Source organism: Mustela nigripes, chromosome 7 (assembly GCF_022355385.1).
Source record: "Mustela nigripes isolate SB6536 chromosome 7, MUSNIG.SB6536, whole genome shotgun sequence".
In the NCBI taxonomy this organism is placed as follows: domain Eukaryota; kingdom Metazoa; phylum Chordata; class Mammalia; order Carnivora; family Mustelidae; genus Mustela; species Mustela nigripes.
This window is the reverse complement of record NC_081563.1, coordinates 23,382,038-23,403,074: the sequence shown is the minus strand read 5'-3', so window position 1 is coordinate 23,403,074 and position 21,037 is coordinate 23,382,038. Positions and strand designations below refer to the sequence as shown.

Sequence of the window (21,037 nt, the reverse complement as noted above, 5' to 3'; positions counted from 1 at the left end):
TGGTAGTTTTAGCAAGCCACTGATAGAAGTACTTCAATTTTGAATAAAGGTGAACATCTCTGATAAAGTATGTCTACAAATCAAAAAGAAATTGGATAAATACGAAACAGCATGTAGCTACAAATGGGCAAAAGATACAAACAATTCATGGAAGGGAAAAAAAGGAAGTCAATTAATAAATACTTGAGAAAACACTCAACAGTGTTAATTACCAAGTCGATATAATTTAAAAGGTTCTATCATTTTTTTTCCCTTAAAATCATTCCAAGTTGTCATTTTTGATGATACTCAATGTCGGTGACTGTCTGATGGTTTCACACACAATGCTGGCCGCTTGTGATCAGAATCACACTTGGAAGTGTGGCAGTGGACAGTAGGTGTCAAGAATTTTTCGATGTTCATATTCTCTTGGTCTAGTAATTTGATTCGAATTATCCTAGATTTTACTAGATTATCTTAATCCTAAATTTGAGGATTTTGTCCTAAGAAAGTTGTCCTTTTAAAAAAATGCATCACAGATTTAAAAGATGGTCCTCAGTCTTTTAAATATTTTTAAAAATTGAAGACAGTATGGAAACGGTAAGGCACATCGTGGCACAACGACTCGATGGAATGTTTTATGGCCATTTAAGATGTTTCTATGAGCACAGAAAATGTTATGCTATAATAGAAATTGCAAAAAAGAGTCAAGGTTCAAAATTGCGTTTGAAATAGAACTGCAGTTATGTAAAAGAAATCTAAGTACAGAAACTTGACCGGAACAAAAAAATAACGTGCTCATCATGGTTATCTTTTTACGGAGCATCACCTGTGACTACTTTCTCATTTTTTTTTATTTTTATTTTTTTTAAGGATTTTATTTATTTATCTGACAGAGAGAGATCACAAGTAGGCAGAGAGGCAGGCAGAGAGAGAGGAGGAGGAAGCAGTCTCCCTGCAGAGAGAGAGGAGGAAGCAGGCTCCCTGCAGAGCAGAGAGCCTGATGTGGGGCTCGATCCCAGGACCCTGGGATCATGACCTGAGCCAAAGGCAGAGGCTTTATTTAACCCACTGAGCCACCCAGGTGCCCCTCTCATTCTTTTTTTTTTTTTTTTTTAATTTTTGTTGTCCATATTAAGAATTCTCAACTGCAGGAAAACATGTAATAAAATTTAAATCTAATGTTTGTGCGTATGTGTGTGTTTCTGTGTGTGTATGTCTATGTGTGTATATGTGTACATATGGACCTGTATGATCTCTTCTGTCCTGTGCACAGGTCCTTTGGAGTGCTGCTGTGGGAGATATTTTCTCTTGGATACATGCCATACCCCAGCAAAAGCAACCAGGAAGTTCTGGAGTTCGTTACCAGCGGAGGACGGATGGACCCCCCTAAGAATTGTCCTGGGCCCGTGTATGACTCTTTTAGAAACATTTCTACCAGTTGCTAAAGACGGTTTTTCTTTGCAAAAAATATTGCAGCCACACACACTTCTTTTGGTTTTAAGATGGAGGGGGCAGATGGTTGACCTCTTTTAATATGCCCCAGATTAGGAGTATGTCTGTGACTTCAGTGAGGGGAGTTCGTCTTCCGGCCCCTTGAATGCAGTAATGTCATGCCTGAAGAGTTATCCTCTGTCGGGGTGGAGACTGTGGACTCACTCCTCAACACCCCCTGGCAGTCTGTGTCTGGGACTCTCTCCACCCCCTTCAACTCCCATGCTGCCCTGCACCATCTGTCTTAAGTCTCCTTTGACTATTTCCATTCCCTGCATTTTCTGCTGCCCGGTCTGGCATCCCTCACCTCCGTCCCACAAGCGAGGCAGATGGGAAATAGAATATTCTTCCCCAGAGGTGACTTTAGTTCAGAAATGCAATGAGAGGAGCCATATTTCACGTCAATGCCAGGATGTCTGTTCATGAGCTCTGGTGTTCTAGCACCTTCACACCTGGGCACGATTTCTCGGCCCATCAGCAGAGGGCAGCAGATGCCAACCACATGGGACCTAGATGAGGAGTCGCTCTCCAAGACAGTGCCCCCTCTTGTCCCCCTTAGAGAAGTGCTGGGAAAATGTATTCACCCCTCTTCCTCCTGGTTTTAATGAGCGTGTTTGCTCTTCTTTCAGATACCGAATAATGACCCAGTGCTGGCAACATCAGCCTGAAGATAGGCCCAACTTTGCCATAATTTTGGAGAGGATCGAATACTGCACCCAGGTATAAGCATTTTCCCCCTTGACCAGCCTTTATATGGAAAAGATGGCAAACACCAAACTGCGAAATGAATGTTAAGCCGGCCAGAAAATATGAGTTATTGACGGCCATGAGCGTGATTGTCGATCTGTGAAGTAAGCTGAGTGGTACCTCTGTTTGCCCATTTTGTGTATCAGCGCCGGCTACTGCCTCTTCCTTCGCCAACACATGACGCAGCTGCAGACCTCCCAATACTATTAGGGAGTCAGTTCACCTCCTGAGTAGCAACTGAATCCCTCCTGGGTAGCTAATGTTTTTTAGACAAAACTGGAGCATCAGAGAAGTATGAAAAACACGTGCTCTCTAATGTTCTCTACTGTGGCTAGAGAAATAATAATGTGAAATATTTCCCAGTATAGAATTGCTAAACTGGATGCCCAGTGACAAATATTAGAGGGATTTGAGGAAGGAACAAGGTAAGCTGGAGAAATCTGAACATCACAAATAGGATTCGTGCAGCATCTGTAACACACAAATCATTTTTCCTCATTTTTATCCTCAGATTCATAAAATATCCCCACTTTCCAGATGAGTTGAGGCTTGGAGAACTCCTCCAAGCCACGTAGTTTCCTGGCAGTACCGCTGGTCCCTATGCGCATCCTTCTCCCATTTCCTTCAGACAGGACTCTAAATTCTCTTTCTTACGCCATTTTGGCAGACCCTGCCTCCGGCCTCAAGAAAGAAGAGGCCAAGAATCCATTCCCCCCTGCCCCCGCCTATCTGTGCATGGACCCCCGTTCTCACCCCCCTCCCCACGTGTCAGTGGAGGGGGCGGCCCTCTCCCTCAGAGGAGCCCCTCAGCCTGCACCACCAGCTGCCCCTCAGGGACCCGCCCTCCCTCCGGCACTATCTCCCCTCCATACCTCGGCTTCTTTCCCTCTCTGGGCTGTCACTGTGCCAGGGTGTGTGACTCTGGAGAGTATTCCAGAAGTCGGGACAGGGAACCACTACCTCCCCAAATCGCCTCATCTTGGTTGGGACAGAAGCTCAGAAGCGAGGGGACTGGCTTTTATCTAAATGGACTTCGTCTGTCAAGTTTTGTGGCTCCTTCAGAAAACTTGCCATCCAGTGAACAGCATCTTGGGTGATTATACTGTAATGCTAATGGACCAGACCCACTTAACTATAGACACATTGGAGTAATTCTTCTCCCAGGCATATAACATCCCTCTTAAAAGCAGGCAGTTCTGTACAAGCATATTTTGAATGACTCCCCATAGAGAATGAATAATTAACAGGGAAGGAAGGAAAGAATAAGAGAATCCGAAGGTAGTGGTTTTTATTCTTATACTCTTTTTATTGATGACAACTGGACCAGCGCACTCTTCTGCTACACTGAAGCAATGGTTTTCCCAATTTGCATAAAATATTAATGAATGAAATTCCCCCAAGCTTAAGTTTTCCTTCCACAGATTTTCTTCAGATCTCTGGCAAATGCTTCTGCTGTTCTGTGTTACCATCCATTGCTATAAAAATGATCTAGCACAGACTTGGTTTCATAAGGGGCATTCCTCACAGCACGGCTGTTCCTTCTGGGCTTCAAAAGGGTCTGGTCGGATGCAGACCAGATAAAGCACCACTGTGCCCCCCGCACACAGAAGGCACGATGATATAACACAGGGCACGTGATCAAGTGTCGCCCATCCAAACACGATGAAGTGGGAGGTAGCTAGGAAGAGAAGAGGTAAACCTTGTGAGCCAACACAGCGTGTCTCCTCCTGCCCCACCCCGGTCCCACGTGTGCATACACACACACACACACACACGTGAGGTCACAGCCTTTTCAGTGGAGGGGATTTGATTGGGAATAGACTGGAATTATTTTTTGGACAGATTTATAATTTTTCTAAATCCACGAATCTGTAGGACCCAAAGGCGGTCTCTGGAAAGCCACTCCCCTGTGCCCAGACACCTCTAGACAGGGCTTACCCTCCACACTCTTCAAGGATGAGGACGGCTCCCCATTCCTCTCCTATTCCCCAGTGTCTGTAAATTAATATATTCCCAGGGAACACCGGATGGTCTCCTCATCTGGAAAATAAGTCTGGATGAGACGCTCGCTAAAGTATCCTCCAGAGCCAGCACTTTTGGTCTGTGATTCAGCGTCTTAATCTGTTTCTCCCGCTTGCAGGACCCAGATGTGATCAACACTGCTTTGCCCGTAGAGTATGGGCCGCTCGTGGAAGAGGAGGAGAAGGTGCCCATGAGGACCCAAGACCCGGAGGACATGCCTCCTCTCCTTGTCTCTCCCCCACCAGCCAAACGGGAGGAAGGCCAGGACCCCGCTGGCCCGCCCCCCCGGCCTTCCACGTCCTCTGGCAAAGCCGTGAAGAAGCCCGCGGCGGCCGAGCTCTCTGTGCGAGTCCCCAGAGGGCCAGCCGTGGAAGGAGGACACGTGAACATGGCATTCTCCCAGTCCAACCCGCCGTCAGAGCTGCACAAAGTCCAGGGATCCAGAAACAAACCGACCAGCCTCTGGAACCCCACGTACGGCTCGTGGTTTACAGAGAAACCCACCAAAAAGAACAATCCCCCCGCAAAGGAGGAGCTCCGGGAGAGGGCACACCTGGGGCGCGAGGGAGGCTGTACTGTGCCACCGAACGTGGCAGCTGGCCGACTCCCGGGCGCCTCTCTGCTCCTCGAGCCGTCCTCGCTGACGGCCAGCATGCAGGACGTGCCCCTGTTCCGGCTGCGTCACTTTCCATGCGGGAATGTCAACTACGGCTACCAACAGCAGGGCCTGCCCCTCGAGGCCACCGCTGCCCCCGGCGCCGCTCATTACGAGGACGCCCTTCTGAAAAGCCAGCCTGGGCCCTGAGTCCCCGCCCGGCCCAGCCCCTCACTTCTCTTCCTTGGGAAGCTTGAGCCCCACGGAGGAGGGACAGGTCGTGGCTCCTCCAACACGAGAGACCAAACGTCGCTTTTCATTTCGTGCCAACTTGTTTTCAAGTGCCCCCTACACAGCTCTATTTTCAAAACGCTTTAGAGAAAGGTTTGGAGCATGGGTTCATCTTATTCCTTCACAAAAGACGACGACATCACAGGGACAAGTGGTGACTGCAAGGGCCCTGGTTCGGTGGCAGAAGGTTTCCTGTGCATGGCTGACTGCCGTGTCCATCTGAGAGGGGTGTGTTCTGTTCGGCGCGGTCCACACTAGCTGCTCCTGCGTCTCCGAGTTGGAGTCACGGGTGTTTCCCGACCTTGCGGGTGTGGACCTGGACCACGCGAGGTGGGGAGGGAACAGACACCAAGGCGTTATTTACTTGTCAGGAGCTGGCATGGGGAAAGACGCTCTTTACCAGGAAAGAAAAAATCAGACAACTAGAGGCAATGTCCCTTTAGGGGACATCTGGATGCTTCCAAGTGTGCCGATTTCGCTGGTGATTGTAAACACGTGAGGACTAGTTACGGTACCATAGAGAAAACGCGCTTTTATCTATCAGAACGGAAAGCAGATATTCCGCGGACTCTGAGGATGATAACGACACAGCCCGTCCGGTTCCAGAGATTCAAACATCCTGTCGCTATACCTCATGCCTTAAGAAAACCCTCCTACGAAAGGGGCACAGAGTGCGAGGTTTCCTACTAGATTAAAAACTCGAGATTTGAGTTCTTACTTAATTTAAAACTTCCCACTAATTAAAATCAACTCTGATCATTTAAAAGCAAAAATTGTAAGCAGCAGCGACACATCGAAGCACAGACACACGTCCCTCCATGGGCCTCGGTGTCGATCCATCCCAGGCCCAAATCCTCCAACGGTTTCCATCACGAAGGTTAAGCACAGGGAGATTGCAGCTGCAGGGGCAGGCGGGTCACTGGACAGCCCGGGCCCTCGGTGGCCCTGCGAGGTGCAGTGTCCGCCCTTCCAGCGTGCACCTACCTTCGTCCCCCTGTGGCACGTGATCCCAGCGTACATGGGAACACGGATTTGCTCACGTAAGGCCTCAGCGTCCTTGGTATAGCTACCAAATGCAGATGGGAACAGGACTCTCTGGGTGGCAAAGGAAGAGCGGGCACTGGAGAGCAGAGACTGACACACAATAGTGGGGGCTCCCAACGTGGGTTTTCCCATAGGACACTGGTCTCCATGAAAAAGAAAAGGGAGTGCGTTAAGCTTTCCACACACATACATGCGCAATAAGGCTTTATCAGTGACCTCTCATTTCATGCTTGCTTTCTGCTTCTCCCCCGTTCCTCTGCTCAGCTGCTTTCCTGGTGGTAGCTGTGCAGAAACATCGCACTGGGTGGAGAGCATTTTCCGTGACCTGCTAGGCTCTAAGCATTCCCAGGCAAAACGACTGTATATAATATCCACCTTTCCCCCTGCCTCCTCACTCTCCCCTAGGTCACAAGCATCGTTGCAGATGTGGGAAAGCCATTCTGTTCCAGGCCAATACTGGACAAGCGTCCATTCTGTTGGAGGCAGATGCCTTGCCCTGGTCAGGGGTCCTGCACATCTGGAAAAGCGCTCACACCCTGGACACCACTTTTCCTTTATCCTAACTGCCAAAAATATTCTCACCAGACCACCGATGATGCTGAAACGTCAACGAACTCGTCTCTAAAGAACCGTATCAGCGAAGTTTTGGCCCTTGCCAGGAGCAAAAGTAAATAATCTAATTATATAAACATAATTCTCATTCATAAACCACTAGCGGGCCCACGAACAATGCATCGAGAGACACTCTCCTAAAGGTCGATGACAGAGGAACTGACAAGAACTGAGAAGAACCGTTTCATTTTATATCCGTTTAACACCAGTAACCAGTTAAACAGGGAGCATGCTACCCGGCGAAGTAGCCAACTCTTTATTGTCATTAATGGAGAGGGGGGATCGTATCCCTTCCTCTTCTTAAAAACTACAAATCCATTACATTTTCAGGTTGTGCCTTACTACCACTGAGTTTGATTTGCTGATTCTAATTGTCTTCATTGGTATCAATTTTCATGTAAATGATAGTCAAGTCTTCAAAGCCTGTGTACATGGATAAGTAAATAAACAACTCCATACTGAGATATCATGACCTCAAGATGTTTCATTTAATTCGCTGGAAGCCCTAGGTATTGCCAGGCCATTAACCTGGACCGCTGGCCACTCGGTCACACCCTACCCATGTGGCTGTGGCAATTCATGTAGATGCTGTGGATTCTCTGACTTATTAACGCTGAGAGAAGAGTCCTACCTAGAGCCCAAACAGGCACAATTAGAGTTTATAGAAGCCATGTTGATGAAACCATAAGCTAGAATAATGATTTATGGTTCATGTATGTAAGGAAGCTCATCACACGTGCACAGCCCTACCCCTGGGAAACGGACGATTTCTAAGGGAATGACCAGTTTAATATGTGGCACCTCAAAATCACAGCACATTTCAAAAGGGCAGGAAAACAAGCTTAATTTTTCTTAAAGACTATGATCTACTCACTGGTCAAAAGACTGGATTCTCTCCCACCAGTTAGGTTGGGAGTCCCGGCTCTCCTTGGGGTATCAGTCCTGGCTGTCCCCGTGTCTCCATGTACAATGGGGAAAATGGCTTCCCGTCCTCACGGCCCCTCAGGCTGATTACAAACTGTGTCTAAACACAAGTCCTCCCTCGTACATCCCTTCAACTCCCAAGTGACTCAGGCTGGGCGTGGGGGAGAATTTCAAAGTTCAGAATGTGCCTCAGCGTCCCTGCCTCTCTACCACCAAAGCTCAGTGAGAGTTCTTGCACCCACCGCTCTGGGCCTCTGGGTTCTCCCGGTGGCGCCATATTGGATTGCATCTGTCACTCGTGTAATCACAGGAGCAAGAACCCTCCTGGCCCCCAGTCCTTCTCAGCTCAAAAGAATGTAAAGACTCTACCACACTTAGAACTGTTTAATGTTAAAAATAAACATCACAGAAAGGAAGTTATTTTATCAGCCTGAGTAATTAAAAAAAAAAATTCTGGCATCTTCGTATAAGATGACAAACTTGGCAAACTCTCTAGCTATAACTTATTATATAACTACAGGTTAACTTTACTCCACTAAGAAATTCTACATGATCAGGCTGGTTTAATAGATTTTTCTCCAATAATAGCAGGATTCATATTCACATGAGCTTCAGAGACCTAAAATCAAGAAGCATATGAATTCAGACTACCCTTGATAACAGGCTCCCCATGACAAGACTCATAAAACCATATGAAGTGTGTTGTCAATCTGTCTTTAGCTAATGCCTTTTTAAATGGGTCCCCAAAGAACATACAATTTGACTTTCCTAAGTTCACTGCAGCAGATGGTTCCCCATGTTGGGCGAACATGCAAAACAAAACCCAACATTCCCGTAATCCTCCACAGGATGCCCTAAAATAAAAGAGAATTATTGAGAACAAACAGTAAGGCTTCTGGTAAGATTCTGTTTTCCTTTCGTATTCTGAGTAGGTGTATTTAATTTTTAATGAGCAACTCAAGTACAAAGCTTGTTTTTAGCTCTCACTTAACTTGGAAACATTGGAAACGCTCAGTGTAGGAACAGAATATTCCAAGCGATGCTGGGGAGGAGAAGTATGAACTAGAACCACAAATCTACACCGATGACCTCCCCCTCTTCGGTATTCAGTTCACGTTAAACGGGTATGCTACCCTTCCCTGTAATGATGGCTCTACCAGGCCAACCTCAGAAGGCTCAGAAACACCAAAATCCACGTGCATTGCTGGCCCCATGTCCACTGCACGGATGCCTCTGCTCCATACTCGCCAGGTCTCTCCCAACTCCAGCCGTCCACCATGGCTCCTGCCTCCTCGGAAGCAATTACAATTATTTATCCTGCCATCGCTCACATGCGTGTTTGTAGGCACATGGCAGCTGGTAGGAGGTTGAAAGGCAGTCTTATTTTAAAGGAACTCCCTCGAAGCCTCAGCCTCTAGAATATGTATGTTCTAGAGATAATATTTGCTGATAGAGATGAATATCAGACGGACAAAACTTTGGCTGATTAGAAAACCGTGGATAGCTTAGCACTGCTCGGCAGGCAGCTAGACTTCAAGAACCCACGCCCCAGTGACTGCAGCAAGTTCCGGGAAGGCTCTGCTTTCTTAATTCACAACACTGACCGTCTGGTCTCAAAGCTCCTTCCAGCTCTGAGGTCAGTGATTCTAGGAGACTTTTCCTCTGCGTAAGGCAAATTCCGGCAGGACTGGTGTGGGGCTGCATGTGTGTGTGTGTGTGTGTGTGTGTGTGATTGTGTGTGTGTGTTTAAAGATGTTATTTATTTCACAGAGAGCTCACAAGTAGGCAGAGAGGCAGGCAGACAGAGGGGGGAAGCAGGTTCCCTGCTGCACAGAGGCCGATGCGGGGCTCGATCCTAGGACCCTGAGATCATGACCTGAGCTGAAGGCAGAGGCTTAACCCACTGAGCCACCCGGGTGCCCCTGCAGGTGTGTTCTTTTCCTTGATCTAGGCACCTGGACTCTTGATTCTCCGTACATTTAGAGCCAAAGCTGATTAATTCAGTGCATCAGCCCAGTGAGCCAAGTTATAGTCTTTATACAGAAAGAGACCAGAAAGAAGTTTAGTATCAGTTCTCCGTTTATTCTATTCAAAGATCTCTTTAACAAATCATAAAGTTATTAACACAGCAAAAAAGTTAATGGGGTGGTTTCCCGAAAGCAGGAAAAGCTGCAGGACGAAGAGAATTGAATGACCTTCACGCCTTCGGTGCGTAACACTCATTTCTCTTTTTTATGTCTGCTACAATTGCAGACTTATTGGCAAAGTAGAACAATAAAACTTATCTCTGGAAGGTTTTCCACGCCTGACATTTCACAACAGGTCAGATGCACTTCCTGTCCATCAATGGGCAGTCTCCATTCCCAGAGCCAGATACAAAGCCCAGAATGAGTGACCAGTTTGAGAACAGGAGGTGTCTGCAGAGCCGGGCATCCCTCGGCAGGTGTCACGGTGCCATTATGATAAGGAATTCATTCATAACAGGATTCCTCTCCCCCAGCTACACAGACTAGAGAGAAGCCCTCTTTTCAGGTTTACAGACACACTCACAGCAACTGGATGGCAATTTTTTGAACATGTTGTAAATAATAGAGCTTTAGAGTGGACCTAGAAATAGGGAATCCTCAAAGAAAGCCCATTCAGATATCCCACCAAAAGATAAGATTGTGAAGACTTGCCTGCAAATTTTCTACATGTTAGTACTCCTAATACTAGAGAAAAAATTTTAAAAACGTAAGCCTGTTTGCATTATTCCAAATAAGATTTATGGAGTATTTCACAGTTCCCAGAAGAAATAGAGTGATACTAAAGACAGATTCTTCTAGCTCACGTGTGCACCAGTGAGCAGCTAGTGAAGTTTCATACACGGCAGGAAACATGCAGAACATCACCCGAATTCTCCTCGGTCACACAACAGGCAGCGTGAAGTGAGGTGCCCTGGAACTTCCTGTGATTTCTTTATTCCCTAAACTCTATTCCCTTCAAGAAAAGGGAAAGAGCACTTGAGAAAATTATAACTTTTTAAACTCATATGTATAATCTACTGGAATTATTTTTAGAAACTCACTTTTTTTTAGCAGGTTCAGTGAAGGGGACTGAAGTTTGACACTTTAGTCTTCTCTGTTGTCTCTAATGCAAAATCCATTTGCCCTGCCATCAATATGGGACTTTTTGTGACAACTGAAATTCATTTGAAGATCCACCTTGGGACTTTTTTTTTTTTTTTTTTTTTTTTGCCAGAGATGCTGGAGAGTGACCCCTATCCTTCATGATGAGAACTGTGAGGAACAGTCAGTATCTGGAACACTGTGGACCGAGATTTAAGCTGAATCTCAGAAGTCATATTAGAAAAAGTAGGAAGAGAATGCTGGAAGCTTTGTGCATGACTTTACCATGATTCATTTCTTTGTCAGGCTGATTTGACTTGTCAGGTGAGGAACAGTGAGTTCCGTCCTCCAGGAGGTAAGTCTAGCTTGAGTAAAGCCAGCCTGAGCTCTGCCGGAAGACCGTGGGCTCTAGGGGACTGGCTCGGAGGTTGCAGCTTCTGGGTGTCTACACTTCCTACATGTTAGAAATGCCTAACATTCCATTTCAGTGCAGGACAAGTAGATTTCTGAGACTCCCTGTTCCATTCCCTCTACCCAGTTCTACCAACTTTGATAGAATGCCCAATCCTGAGACCACACGCCTCTAGACAAGAAAGCCCGCAGGGACCTGCATGCAGGTAAATAGTCATACCTACAGGAATAACAAATTTGTCTGCCTGGGTTCATTTAGGATTTTAGAGCTGAATTTATGCCAGATTTGTGGGCATTTTTAAAATGACACTAGTCATCTTTAGGAACAGATTTTATTTTAAGCGAAGGGCCTCAATTTAAACACCTAGAAACACCTTTGCTAATATAACTCAGATCTCCACAGTCTCCTGTACCCCAACTGTGACCCCTACACTTCCCTGGGTAGGAAATGATGTAAATGTTGAAACTTGTTGCTGCTGTATCGTGAAAATTCTCTTCACTGTAAGACAGTCTAAAGGAACAAGATGGGGTGGGGCTCCCATACCTCTTGGTACCCCTCTTTGCAAGGGAGAGGCCGTAAGCAGAAACTCGGCGTCATTCCTGCAGAGCATAATGAGGATGAAGCCCCGTCTGTAACGCGTGCTCACCGACCATAATTCCTATGCATGTGCTTCCACCCCCACCCCCGCCGCTCCTGTGAAAAGGAGCATTAGCAAAAATTTTGGTAAAGGAAATCCTTTTTGCCTATGGAAAGGGATAATATTCTGCTTATAAAAAAATCTTAACATGTCCTATTTAACTTGTTCAGCCTACAAGCATCATTAGCAACTGTCTGTTGTATATTCAAGCAGCTTGAATGTGACACTGTAAATAACGGCCGATGTATCAAGGGATATTGTTAAATAATTACTGAAAACATATGTGACGTTGTGAGTTTCGTATTAACTACTGTATTTGTTTAAGTACAGCAAAGCACAGGGCATGAAGAAAAATAAAAAATAAATTCTATTGGCTTGTAATGTGGTGATACACAGTATGTCTCAGAGTCGAACATTTAGATAAAAACTGTCCAGTGAGTAGTTACAATTACCAGATTCATTTCTTAATTAAGAAAGATTCTTAACACCTTGGGTCTCTAGCCATTTGTCAATGTGGCTTAAATAATATTATCACATGTTCTAAGTGGACAAAGGTCCAAAATGAAACTCTGAAATAAAAATGTTTGGCCCCAGAGACCAACGCTGTGCACACTCCTCAGTATTCGACCTTACATAGGAAGACGTTCTCGGAGTTACGGTCCCACCAGAACAGAAATTCAAAGCCGTCCCAGGGAAAGCACACAGGCAGGTGCCTCCGGTGACCCTGCTGTTCTTCCCTCCCCTTCTCTTATCAGCCCGAGCATCCTTCTTTCTCTGCAAGTTAGACTCCCACGATTCTAACCTTCCTTGTCCAGCACAATTACCTGTCCCAGGGCCTGGTCTCTTGAGGCCGCCTGTCTGAAGCTAGCTAGCTAATCTCCCTACTTTCAATGGCCTTCATGGCCCCCGGTCATCCCACAAGCATTCCCTGAGCATCTACTTGGTGCCCGTATTACTCCAGGTGTCAGGGATAAAGCAATGAATTAGTCAAATCCCTCCCTCCATCGAGTGAGAGAGGAGAAAAATAAGAAGCAAGAAGTCTAACATGACCAAGGATGGTAAATACCAAGAAGAAAAATCACACGTGAGGAGGCTGGTATACGGTTCTGGAGAGGAGGGTGCCAGCGTCTCAGACCAAGACTGCAAGGTCTCAGAGTTCAGAGTCAGCAAATACCTGCACCTGAACACTTTGAAGCACTTAATAATATTCCGACCAAATCACCCTAAAATAAAAAAAATGAAAGCTTTGTAGTAGAATATAGGTCATTATTTATATGTTTTTTTAAATCTAAATTCAAAATAGTTTATTTTGCACTAAATTAACAAATGCAATCCCACTGGTATTTTTAAAAAAGTGAAACAATTTTAGAAAACTCTAGAAACCCATTCTCCTTCTCTTAAATGGCTCTTTGTCCATCAAAATGGGATAGCAGGAGGGTGGCTAAAAACACAACTTCATTTGTTGAGTAGAAAGCATGATACTTTTTAAGGCTCCAGAGGGAAAGGACAAATCTGAGTCATCGTGGTGAGACAAAAAAGTTAAGCTCTCTGAGTTACTGAGAGAAGGGGAGATCAGGGAGTGTGACGACAAGATAACATTCCAAAACCGAAACAGCTTCCCTTTTTTATTGATGCTCAAGAACTGAACTGAGAATGACATTTAATAAGCAAAACACAAATGAAAACACCTAATCTGTATGTGTAGTATATGTAAACATACACATTACTTGGATTTAATGACCCTAGTCTAACTACGAGAACAACTGTTTCCCTGACCTTAGAGTTGGCGTTACTGTTTCTGGGAGTGTTTCATATTTAACAGGAAGAATTATGGATATCCAAGTTCAGAGTAGGCATGAATTTCATATTAAGGTATAAATAGAGTTTTAAAGAAATAAGCTGTGTAATAAAATAAGTTTACTTTTGAATTGCAATACAGGCATTTTCTTCGATCAATAAAAATATTCCTTAATTATAAAGCAGCCATACTTCGCAAATGTATATCAGGAAAATAGCTCTGGCAATATTTGAAATACCACACTTCTTTTTAAAAAGGCAGCAAAGCAACAGAATTTAGATTTTAAATAGTATATTGCAAAATAGTTCAACATATTATTTCTAAGCACAAAGCGAGCTCCCGTTCTAAAGGATACTTTCAATCTTTTAAAGTAAATTGTTTTGATATTTCTGTGTAGTTTAAAGGCTAAATATCTACAATAAAAGATAAATCTTTACACATATAGGACATAAACGTCAATACATAGCACACACAAATGGTTTACATTATATCACTCTGTTTTGAAGACCAGTTTCTTAATGTGTGCTCAAAAAGAAATACAAAAGCATGATACAGTTCTGTAGCTTTGTAACAGGCTGAATTCCACAACAACGGAAAATACAAAAACAGCAGAGATAGCAAACACAACTCCAGTCTTATGAATAGAACCAAAAACATTGAGAAATCATAAACATTTAAAAATGAGTAACTATTAGATTCTTCCTAACACATCTCAATTTACTCTCTTCTCTTAAATATAAGTTTTCTAAATGTTTTTCATATCACAGGAAGAAATAATGGCAAATCCTCCGCAAAGATGAAAGTGCATTATGTTCTGAAAGTGCTTCGTGTGTGTTTTATAGATATGTCCAATAAGGATTTAGACAAGTATGTGCAAAAATATTCCAATTATGACTTGAATTCTTAAACCTAATGAGGGGGTTTTGTAGTTCATTCAGATGAGGCAACTGCCAGCTCGGAAGAAAACTCTGTGATTACATACTGTGTATAGAGGAGAGAGCACAAGCCCCAGGGTCAGGAGACCACCATTCGATTCCGAGCTCTGTTAATCAGCTAGTGAGAGACCCGGGCAGGAGAAGGACTGCTCTAGTGCTTCCGTTTCTCTCTCTGGCAATGGCTGAGAGGCTCAGCCGAAGAGCCTCAAAGGCCCACCCGACTCCAGGGTTTTAACGTCTCTCATGAGGCATTCCTGAAAGGGCAGGTCATTTCACACCAAAAAATATAAAAAATACATGAATCACAGAGCCGCTCTTCTACTGTATTACTAGTACCGAAAGAAAAACTCTAAGAATACTGGACAGGAAAAGGTATGTGAAGGTCATATGTTAACCAAAGCTTGTGAAAACTCTTAAAATGACAGCCTATGAAAAACCCAATATTATGTGCAAAAACGAAAGAGTAAGCAACATCAGTTGGTTACCTAATGGCACGTGTTATTTTTTTCCCCTAAGTCTCGGAATTTTCTTGGCTCTAAAGCTTTTTAAAAGCTCTTAAAAATATTTAGTTTGAACTTGTCTTAAGAGAACCATGGTACCCACAGTTCAGATTTCTAGCTTTCTAAAGGAGTCTGTCTGAATTGTTATAATGGTTATTTTTAGGAGACTAGCTCTACTTTCAAATCTAAAATAATGGGCTAAATAAACCATTGGCCGTGGACTCTCTATTTTACATGTGTATATGAGCTCCCCGAATATGCTAGAAGTGGAACTCAACAGTTCTCATCCACAAGCTTTGAACCATTTATTCCCCGATAGGTCACTCTGCTGGGCCTAACTAAGACCCCGTGGTTTGGCTTACAGGTGAAATAGCGCGTGTCGCCCACTGCTCCGTCGTTTCTCCCCTTGGCACTTCGCAGCTCGAGTCCGAGCCAGATCCCAGAAGCAAAGTCAGTGGGGCCCACGTACCTAACGGTCCCCATCTCGTTCGAGCTGGTGAGGAGGACCTGGGAGCCCTCGTGCAGCTTCACGCTCCCTTCCAGGCTCCCGGCGCTGGTGGCGCTGCTCCAGCTGCGGCGCAGGGCGGGTTTCGATCTGGCGGAGGGAAGAGCCAGGGGCCTGTCAGCAGGGGAGCAACACGGGCCACGCGTCCCATTCCTGCCCCCCTCAACCCCCCCACACCCCCACCCCCACCCCCGGCTTGCAACTCGCTCGTAAAACAAACAAAGCGCTCTGTGTTCACACCCACACTGTTTCTATTCCAAACAGCAATGTTAGGATATACTTTGGTTCAACATTTGAAACGTCTTTTCTCTCTTGGTTATTTTAATAGTACCCTAATCTGGATTGAAGACTTCACTAGCAATTTCTAAACACACACACACACACACACACACACACACACACACACACTATCTTTACTTTATGTTTTACTTTGTAAAACAGCCACTAGAAAAAATACACTTATAAACTGTTTAAATGCGCTCAATTATCAAAGCAAAAAAAAAAAAATGCAGTGTTAGGGCTGAGGTAAATTAAAATGAACTTCTGTTCACTTTTTAAATATCATTTACCTGAAAAACAATGTTTAGAAACTGCTCATCTATAACTTTATAAAATAAGTTTATATACGTCATTTCTGAATGAACTCCAGCCACACCTCAGGCTTTAGGCCCCTCCCAGCCACTAACAGGGAGGAGGAGCTTAGTTCCCAGGAGCAGGACTCTTCCTCTTTTCTCTGCAAAATGTTCTTTAGAATGTACTGCCTCCTGGCACCCGCCACCAACCTGACCTGAGGACAAAACCACTGAGCTCCCACACGGGAAGTGATCCAGGGCCTCAGGCGATACTGCCCCAGTGCTCCTCACGGTCACTGCCAAGTCGCTGGGCCTGAAACCGGCTGTCCTCTGTGACCTAAGATTTCCCCAAATCACCACCACCGCAGCCTTGCACACTCCATCCGCATGGCACCTCTCCTCCAAAACAAACCTCCTCCCGGTCCCCACTGCAGAGACAAGGCAGAACCTACTACCGAAACCACACGGTGCTGGGAAGAAACCAGGTCCTACCGATCCTCTAGTGCATCCTACCATCTGGGTTTCCTAACACACTATCACACACAACGTCTCATTTCCTTCCATTAATGACCCTGTAAGAAAGAAGACCTAATTTCATGGGTAAGAAAATTGAGGTCCAAAGATTTGTCCCAAGCCACATTTGCCAACACGTGACAGAATTCTAGTTAGAAAACATAATGGGAAAAAAGTATTATTTGTCACAAATGTACACATATGATGATAAGGTTAACAAAGAATACTTAATACCTGCTGGGAAAAGCACAAACCTTTACTGAGAAACACAAAAGAAAAATATCCGAGCTTTGCTCCTGGATAGAAACATAGTTGTGTCAATTCTCCCTGAATTCACCCCCCAGAGGGATAGTTTGCAACCTCACAAATCACTCTAAGTTTCTCATTAAAATGATGCTGTGTATCATTTCCTGAGCACCTACTATCTGCCAGGAACTCTCCATCCATTATCTTCTCCAACCTTACCCAAGCCACTGCCGTGATATTATCTCCTTTCAAATGGAAGATGAATTTGAGAATAAAAAAAAATGAAGCTATTTGCCTCCGATCAGAGAGATGGCGAAGAGGACAGACGGGGCTCCCATACAAGGCGGTAACAAGCACAAAGAGGCCAGGCGCTTACAGCCACAGATGGGTGTTAGTAATTAAGACAAAACTGGAAACTAACACCGCAAAGATTTACATTGCCAGCATGTTAAGTTCTAAAGTCATTGCAACTAAAACAATGCGGCTCTGGCACAAGAATGTACTTCTGTGTGACACAGAAAAGATACCTTAGAGAAATACGCATACTTTTTTTTTTTTTCTCATGTGATTGAAAAAGGAAACTTCAAATCAGTAGGGACAGGAGTGAACATTCAACTAGGAGTGCTGTAAAAATCATCTAGGGGAAAAGAATATGATTCTTACCAGTCACTGTATGTTAAAATAATTTCTAAGTAAATTTAACAGCTAAATACATACCTTAGAAAACAGGAAAGAACCAGAAGGAAATAGACCGGATATCTACCTGAACACACAAGCGCACACACACACACACACACACAGGTGGGAAGGGAGGGAAACCAGACACATGTATGAAAAGTCTGGCATCTACTGTTCGTTAAATTATTATTTTTTTTCACTAATTACCACCATAAAAATGTTTCCATATCACAAGACAGTCTTTTAAAATACTGCAAAAGCCACACCAAGGAAAATTGTTAAAGATTACAGGATTTAATAAGGGAAAAAGCTTTCAGAGGGTATGGAGAGTATGATTTGTCCAATTTGGTTTAAAATTCAGATACATGCTTTAGGGAAAAAAAATGAGAGAGTATATACCAAAATGGAAGTGATAATTTCATTTAGGTGATAAAAATTACAGATGATCTTTATCTGCACTTAGGTTCTTTAATAATTTTTCAATTTTGTACAATCAGCTTTCATAATCAAAAAAAGTTTTCAGAGAAATAAGTCATACATGAATTCAAGGTCTAAACCAAAAATTCATGGTTTGGGTGAGGAGTTAACATTAAATAAGAATGATCTGATTCCAGTTACGTCTAATAGCTCTAAAAGCTCAGGGAAGAGAGAAACTTGGAATTACAGTACATTTAGGAGCTACTTACTAAAAAACATTAACTGACCACGCATGAAACGACTGGGGCGAGGTTCTAGATTTGTGTGTAATACTCAGTAAACCGTCATCAGTGCCACGGTACCAACCGCGCGCGGTGCAGAGCACAGAGACAGGAGGCCCTCCAGCCTCCCCTAAGGGCCAGGGAAGAGCCTTCCTTGAGGAAGTGACACATCAGCCTCACTGGTGAGGGCGAAGGCAGGGAACGCAGACAGGAGCGTGCACGCAGGTGGCCCTCACGTGCTGCGCCAACAAATGTGGATTTCGTCGTGTTTGAGAATCGAGAAGCTTCAAGGCACAATGAATACAAATGCATGGTGTGATCTCATGGAATACACAGCGAACCGGATTGGGAGTTCTGCCTCAAGACATTCGAATTTGAGCTGATCGTGTGAACCGTGTCAACAGGCTGGACTCCACAGCCGGGATGCGCGGTGATGGCATGGGCAGGAGTGGAGAGAAGCTGGTGAGGACCGGGCTGCGTGTGGCAACGGGACCCAGACGCAGGCCGGATGCCAGGTGGGAGAGGACAGACTCCTCAGGACAACCAGGGCGCTGTGGTGCCCCGTTCAGATTCCAAGCCCCCTCTCTCTCTACCCCTACCCTTGGCATTAGATACACATAGAATTCTGAAGACAGGCGACCTGTGTCAAGCCGCCTGCCATCATGTTGTCCTCTGAATGAAATGGGTTCATCACGGTCATCTCGACACATGACGTGGAAAACCAGATCCTGTCCCCATTTCCTCACGTCCTCTCTCATGTGGGGCAGGCAGGTCCTTTGCACGAACCTTTCCAGTTTCCTCCCCCAGCATTTCCATACCGCTACATTTTCCATGTTTCTTCTGGAAGTATCACTTATTTCCATAAGAGCAAACAAGAAGATGGTAGTGTGTGGGGAATCTCAATGTACTTATTTTTCAACTCAGTCTTCATAATGCATCAGGTTTCCAGCCTAGTCACAGTACAGTACCCGATCCTCTCTGTGCCCCTGGCAGATGGCCAGCTGTCACTCTCATGTCTGCACTAGCCCAAGGTCACAGACAGCTCTCCTGATACCTGCCAACGCCCTCTTGTTCCTTAGAACGGCAGCCACCAAACATTTCAGTCTCATACTCTATAAACAGAAATCAATTATTTTTAAAATTGATTTTATACACTCAATAAACAGGTACTAGTTTATTTCTTTTTTTTTCTTTTTTTTATAACAGGTACCAGAGTCTCAATCTATACAAGTACCAGTAAAGCTACATTTCTTTGATTTTTATAGAAAATAAAGAGAAGGTCCTCACATTTTCCTCAGGTCAGCAGATGATCCATACCTGTTGCATAATCCCCATGGTTCAGATTTCTCATCCTTCCCTTGGTTCCCTGGACCTCGTGCTCCCCCACCCCCAGCATCGCTCAGGACCGCTGACACTGGCTCCCACCCCGGGTCCCTCATATGCCCATGGTCTCTTCTTGGTATTTATTCCATTCTGCCTAAGAAGTCTTGGATATCTTCAAGAAACTGGAACAGAGAGTCACTGCCCTGAACATGCTCAGCTACTCAAGCGAGGAGACCAATTTTAACACTCTTGAAACTGGTGAAAGTTTGGAGGAAAGAAAAAAAATGAAAACAATACCCCTAGCCAACACAGCTAAACAGTACCTAGCAGCGTCTTAGGACGAACAGGGATGGCAAGTGAAATTTCAGATCCTTGTGACACCTCGAGTGACTTCTTACCAGATGATAAAAACTGCCTTCCTGCTGCTCAGCTGACAGCCCGGTTCCCGCGCCTGGGCTCCACCTGCTAGCGGCTTCCAGAGCGCCACACGTAAGCAAGGATGTGGCCTTCCTCCTCAGTGAGTCCTGTTTCCCTTTCCCACCCACCCCTCCACAGCCCTCGGCATTAGCCCTTAGATTAACTAGAAAAAATTTAAATTAAAAAAATAAAAATACATTAAAAAAAAAAAGAACTCCTTTATCCAATCAATCTAGAAGAGCCTCGTGTTTCTCTAAAAATAAAAATTTTCAAAATTGTCAGGAAAATATCAGGGGGAGTAAAGTGGGTCTGAGGGAAATATATAAAAGAAAAAGAAAAGAAAAGATTCTATAAAGAAACAACAACCAAAAAGGCATTTTGAGCAGTATATTCTACAAAAGGAAGTGGGAATATTATTTAAAAGAATACTAACATAACTTTATGCAAACAGACCTGACATTTCTTCCATGTGATGCTGAAAATATTAAATCAAATCTCCCACTAATGAAGTAAACAGTTTAAAATCAATCCACCCTATTCAATAATAACACGAAAGGTAAATCCCTCCACCTCTTATTAATGGTACTAAATCTCTCTGAAAATATATGCAGCATACTACTGTTAGTCACCAGTGACATTTTTAATTGAGTTTTTGCGGGGGAAGGAGGGAAGACTCAGCTCAATGCACTCATCACACCTTTTCTCCAAAGTGCTAAAATTCTACTGAGCAGCTCAAAAGGTACAAATCTACTTTCTTCCTTCACAGAATCCTGTCATATTCATCTTGAAAAGTGTTTTTCTACATCTTATTAATACTCACTTGGCAAAAGCATTTCTTCTGTTAATCTCTTTTTGGGAAGAAGCAGAAGTCGTACTGAAACTTCTCCTAAAACCTAAATGCCAAAGTTAAGGTCAAAAGAGGAAAAATAAATCATAAATTTGCAGTCCTCATTAAAAGTTATCATCTATCATTTCTCTATAGGTGTTC

The 21,037-nt window shown here is 44.4% G+C and overlaps 2 protein-coding genes across 3 annotated transcripts in view; one reads left to right on the top strand and one right to left on the bottom strand.

Moving 5' to 3' along the window:
* The window catches only part of ALK (ALK receptor tyrosine kinase), a 673,357-nt gene extending 666,133 nt beyond the window's left edge, over positions 1 to 7,224 (top strand). Inside the window, exons 27-29 of the mRNA XM_059405373.1 lie at positions 1,256 to 1,390; positions 2,103 to 2,193; positions 4,361 to 7,224. Of these exons, the coding sequence (XP_059261356.1) occupies positions 1,256 to 1,390; positions 2,103 to 2,193; positions 4,361 to 5,047 (913 nt within the window). The 3' untranslated portion in view covers positions 5,048 to 7,224. The remainder of the gene's footprint in view (positions 1 to 1,255; positions 1,391 to 2,102; positions 2,194 to 4,360) is intronic.
* A 2,566-nt stretch (positions 7,225 to 9,790) lies between these two features.
* Positions 9,791 to 21,037, bottom strand: part of CLIP4 (CAP-Gly domain containing linker protein family member 4) — a 68,193-nt gene continuing 56,946 nt past the window's right edge. Inside the window, exons 15-17 of one of the 2 annotated variants that reach the window (XM_059405371.1) lie at positions 20,870 to 20,942; positions 15,567 to 15,692; positions 9,791 to 13,087 (exon numbers count right to left, since the gene is read on the bottom strand). In XM_059405371.1, the coding sequence (XP_059261354.1) occupies positions 13,063 to 13,087; positions 15,567 to 15,692; positions 20,870 to 20,942 (224 nt within the window). In that variant the 3' untranslated portion in view covers positions 9,791 to 13,062. Of the gene's footprint in view, positions 13,088 to 13,457; positions 15,693 to 20,869; positions 20,943 to 21,037 lie in introns of those variants that run through there. The other variant, XM_059405370.1, reaches the window with a different exon arrangement.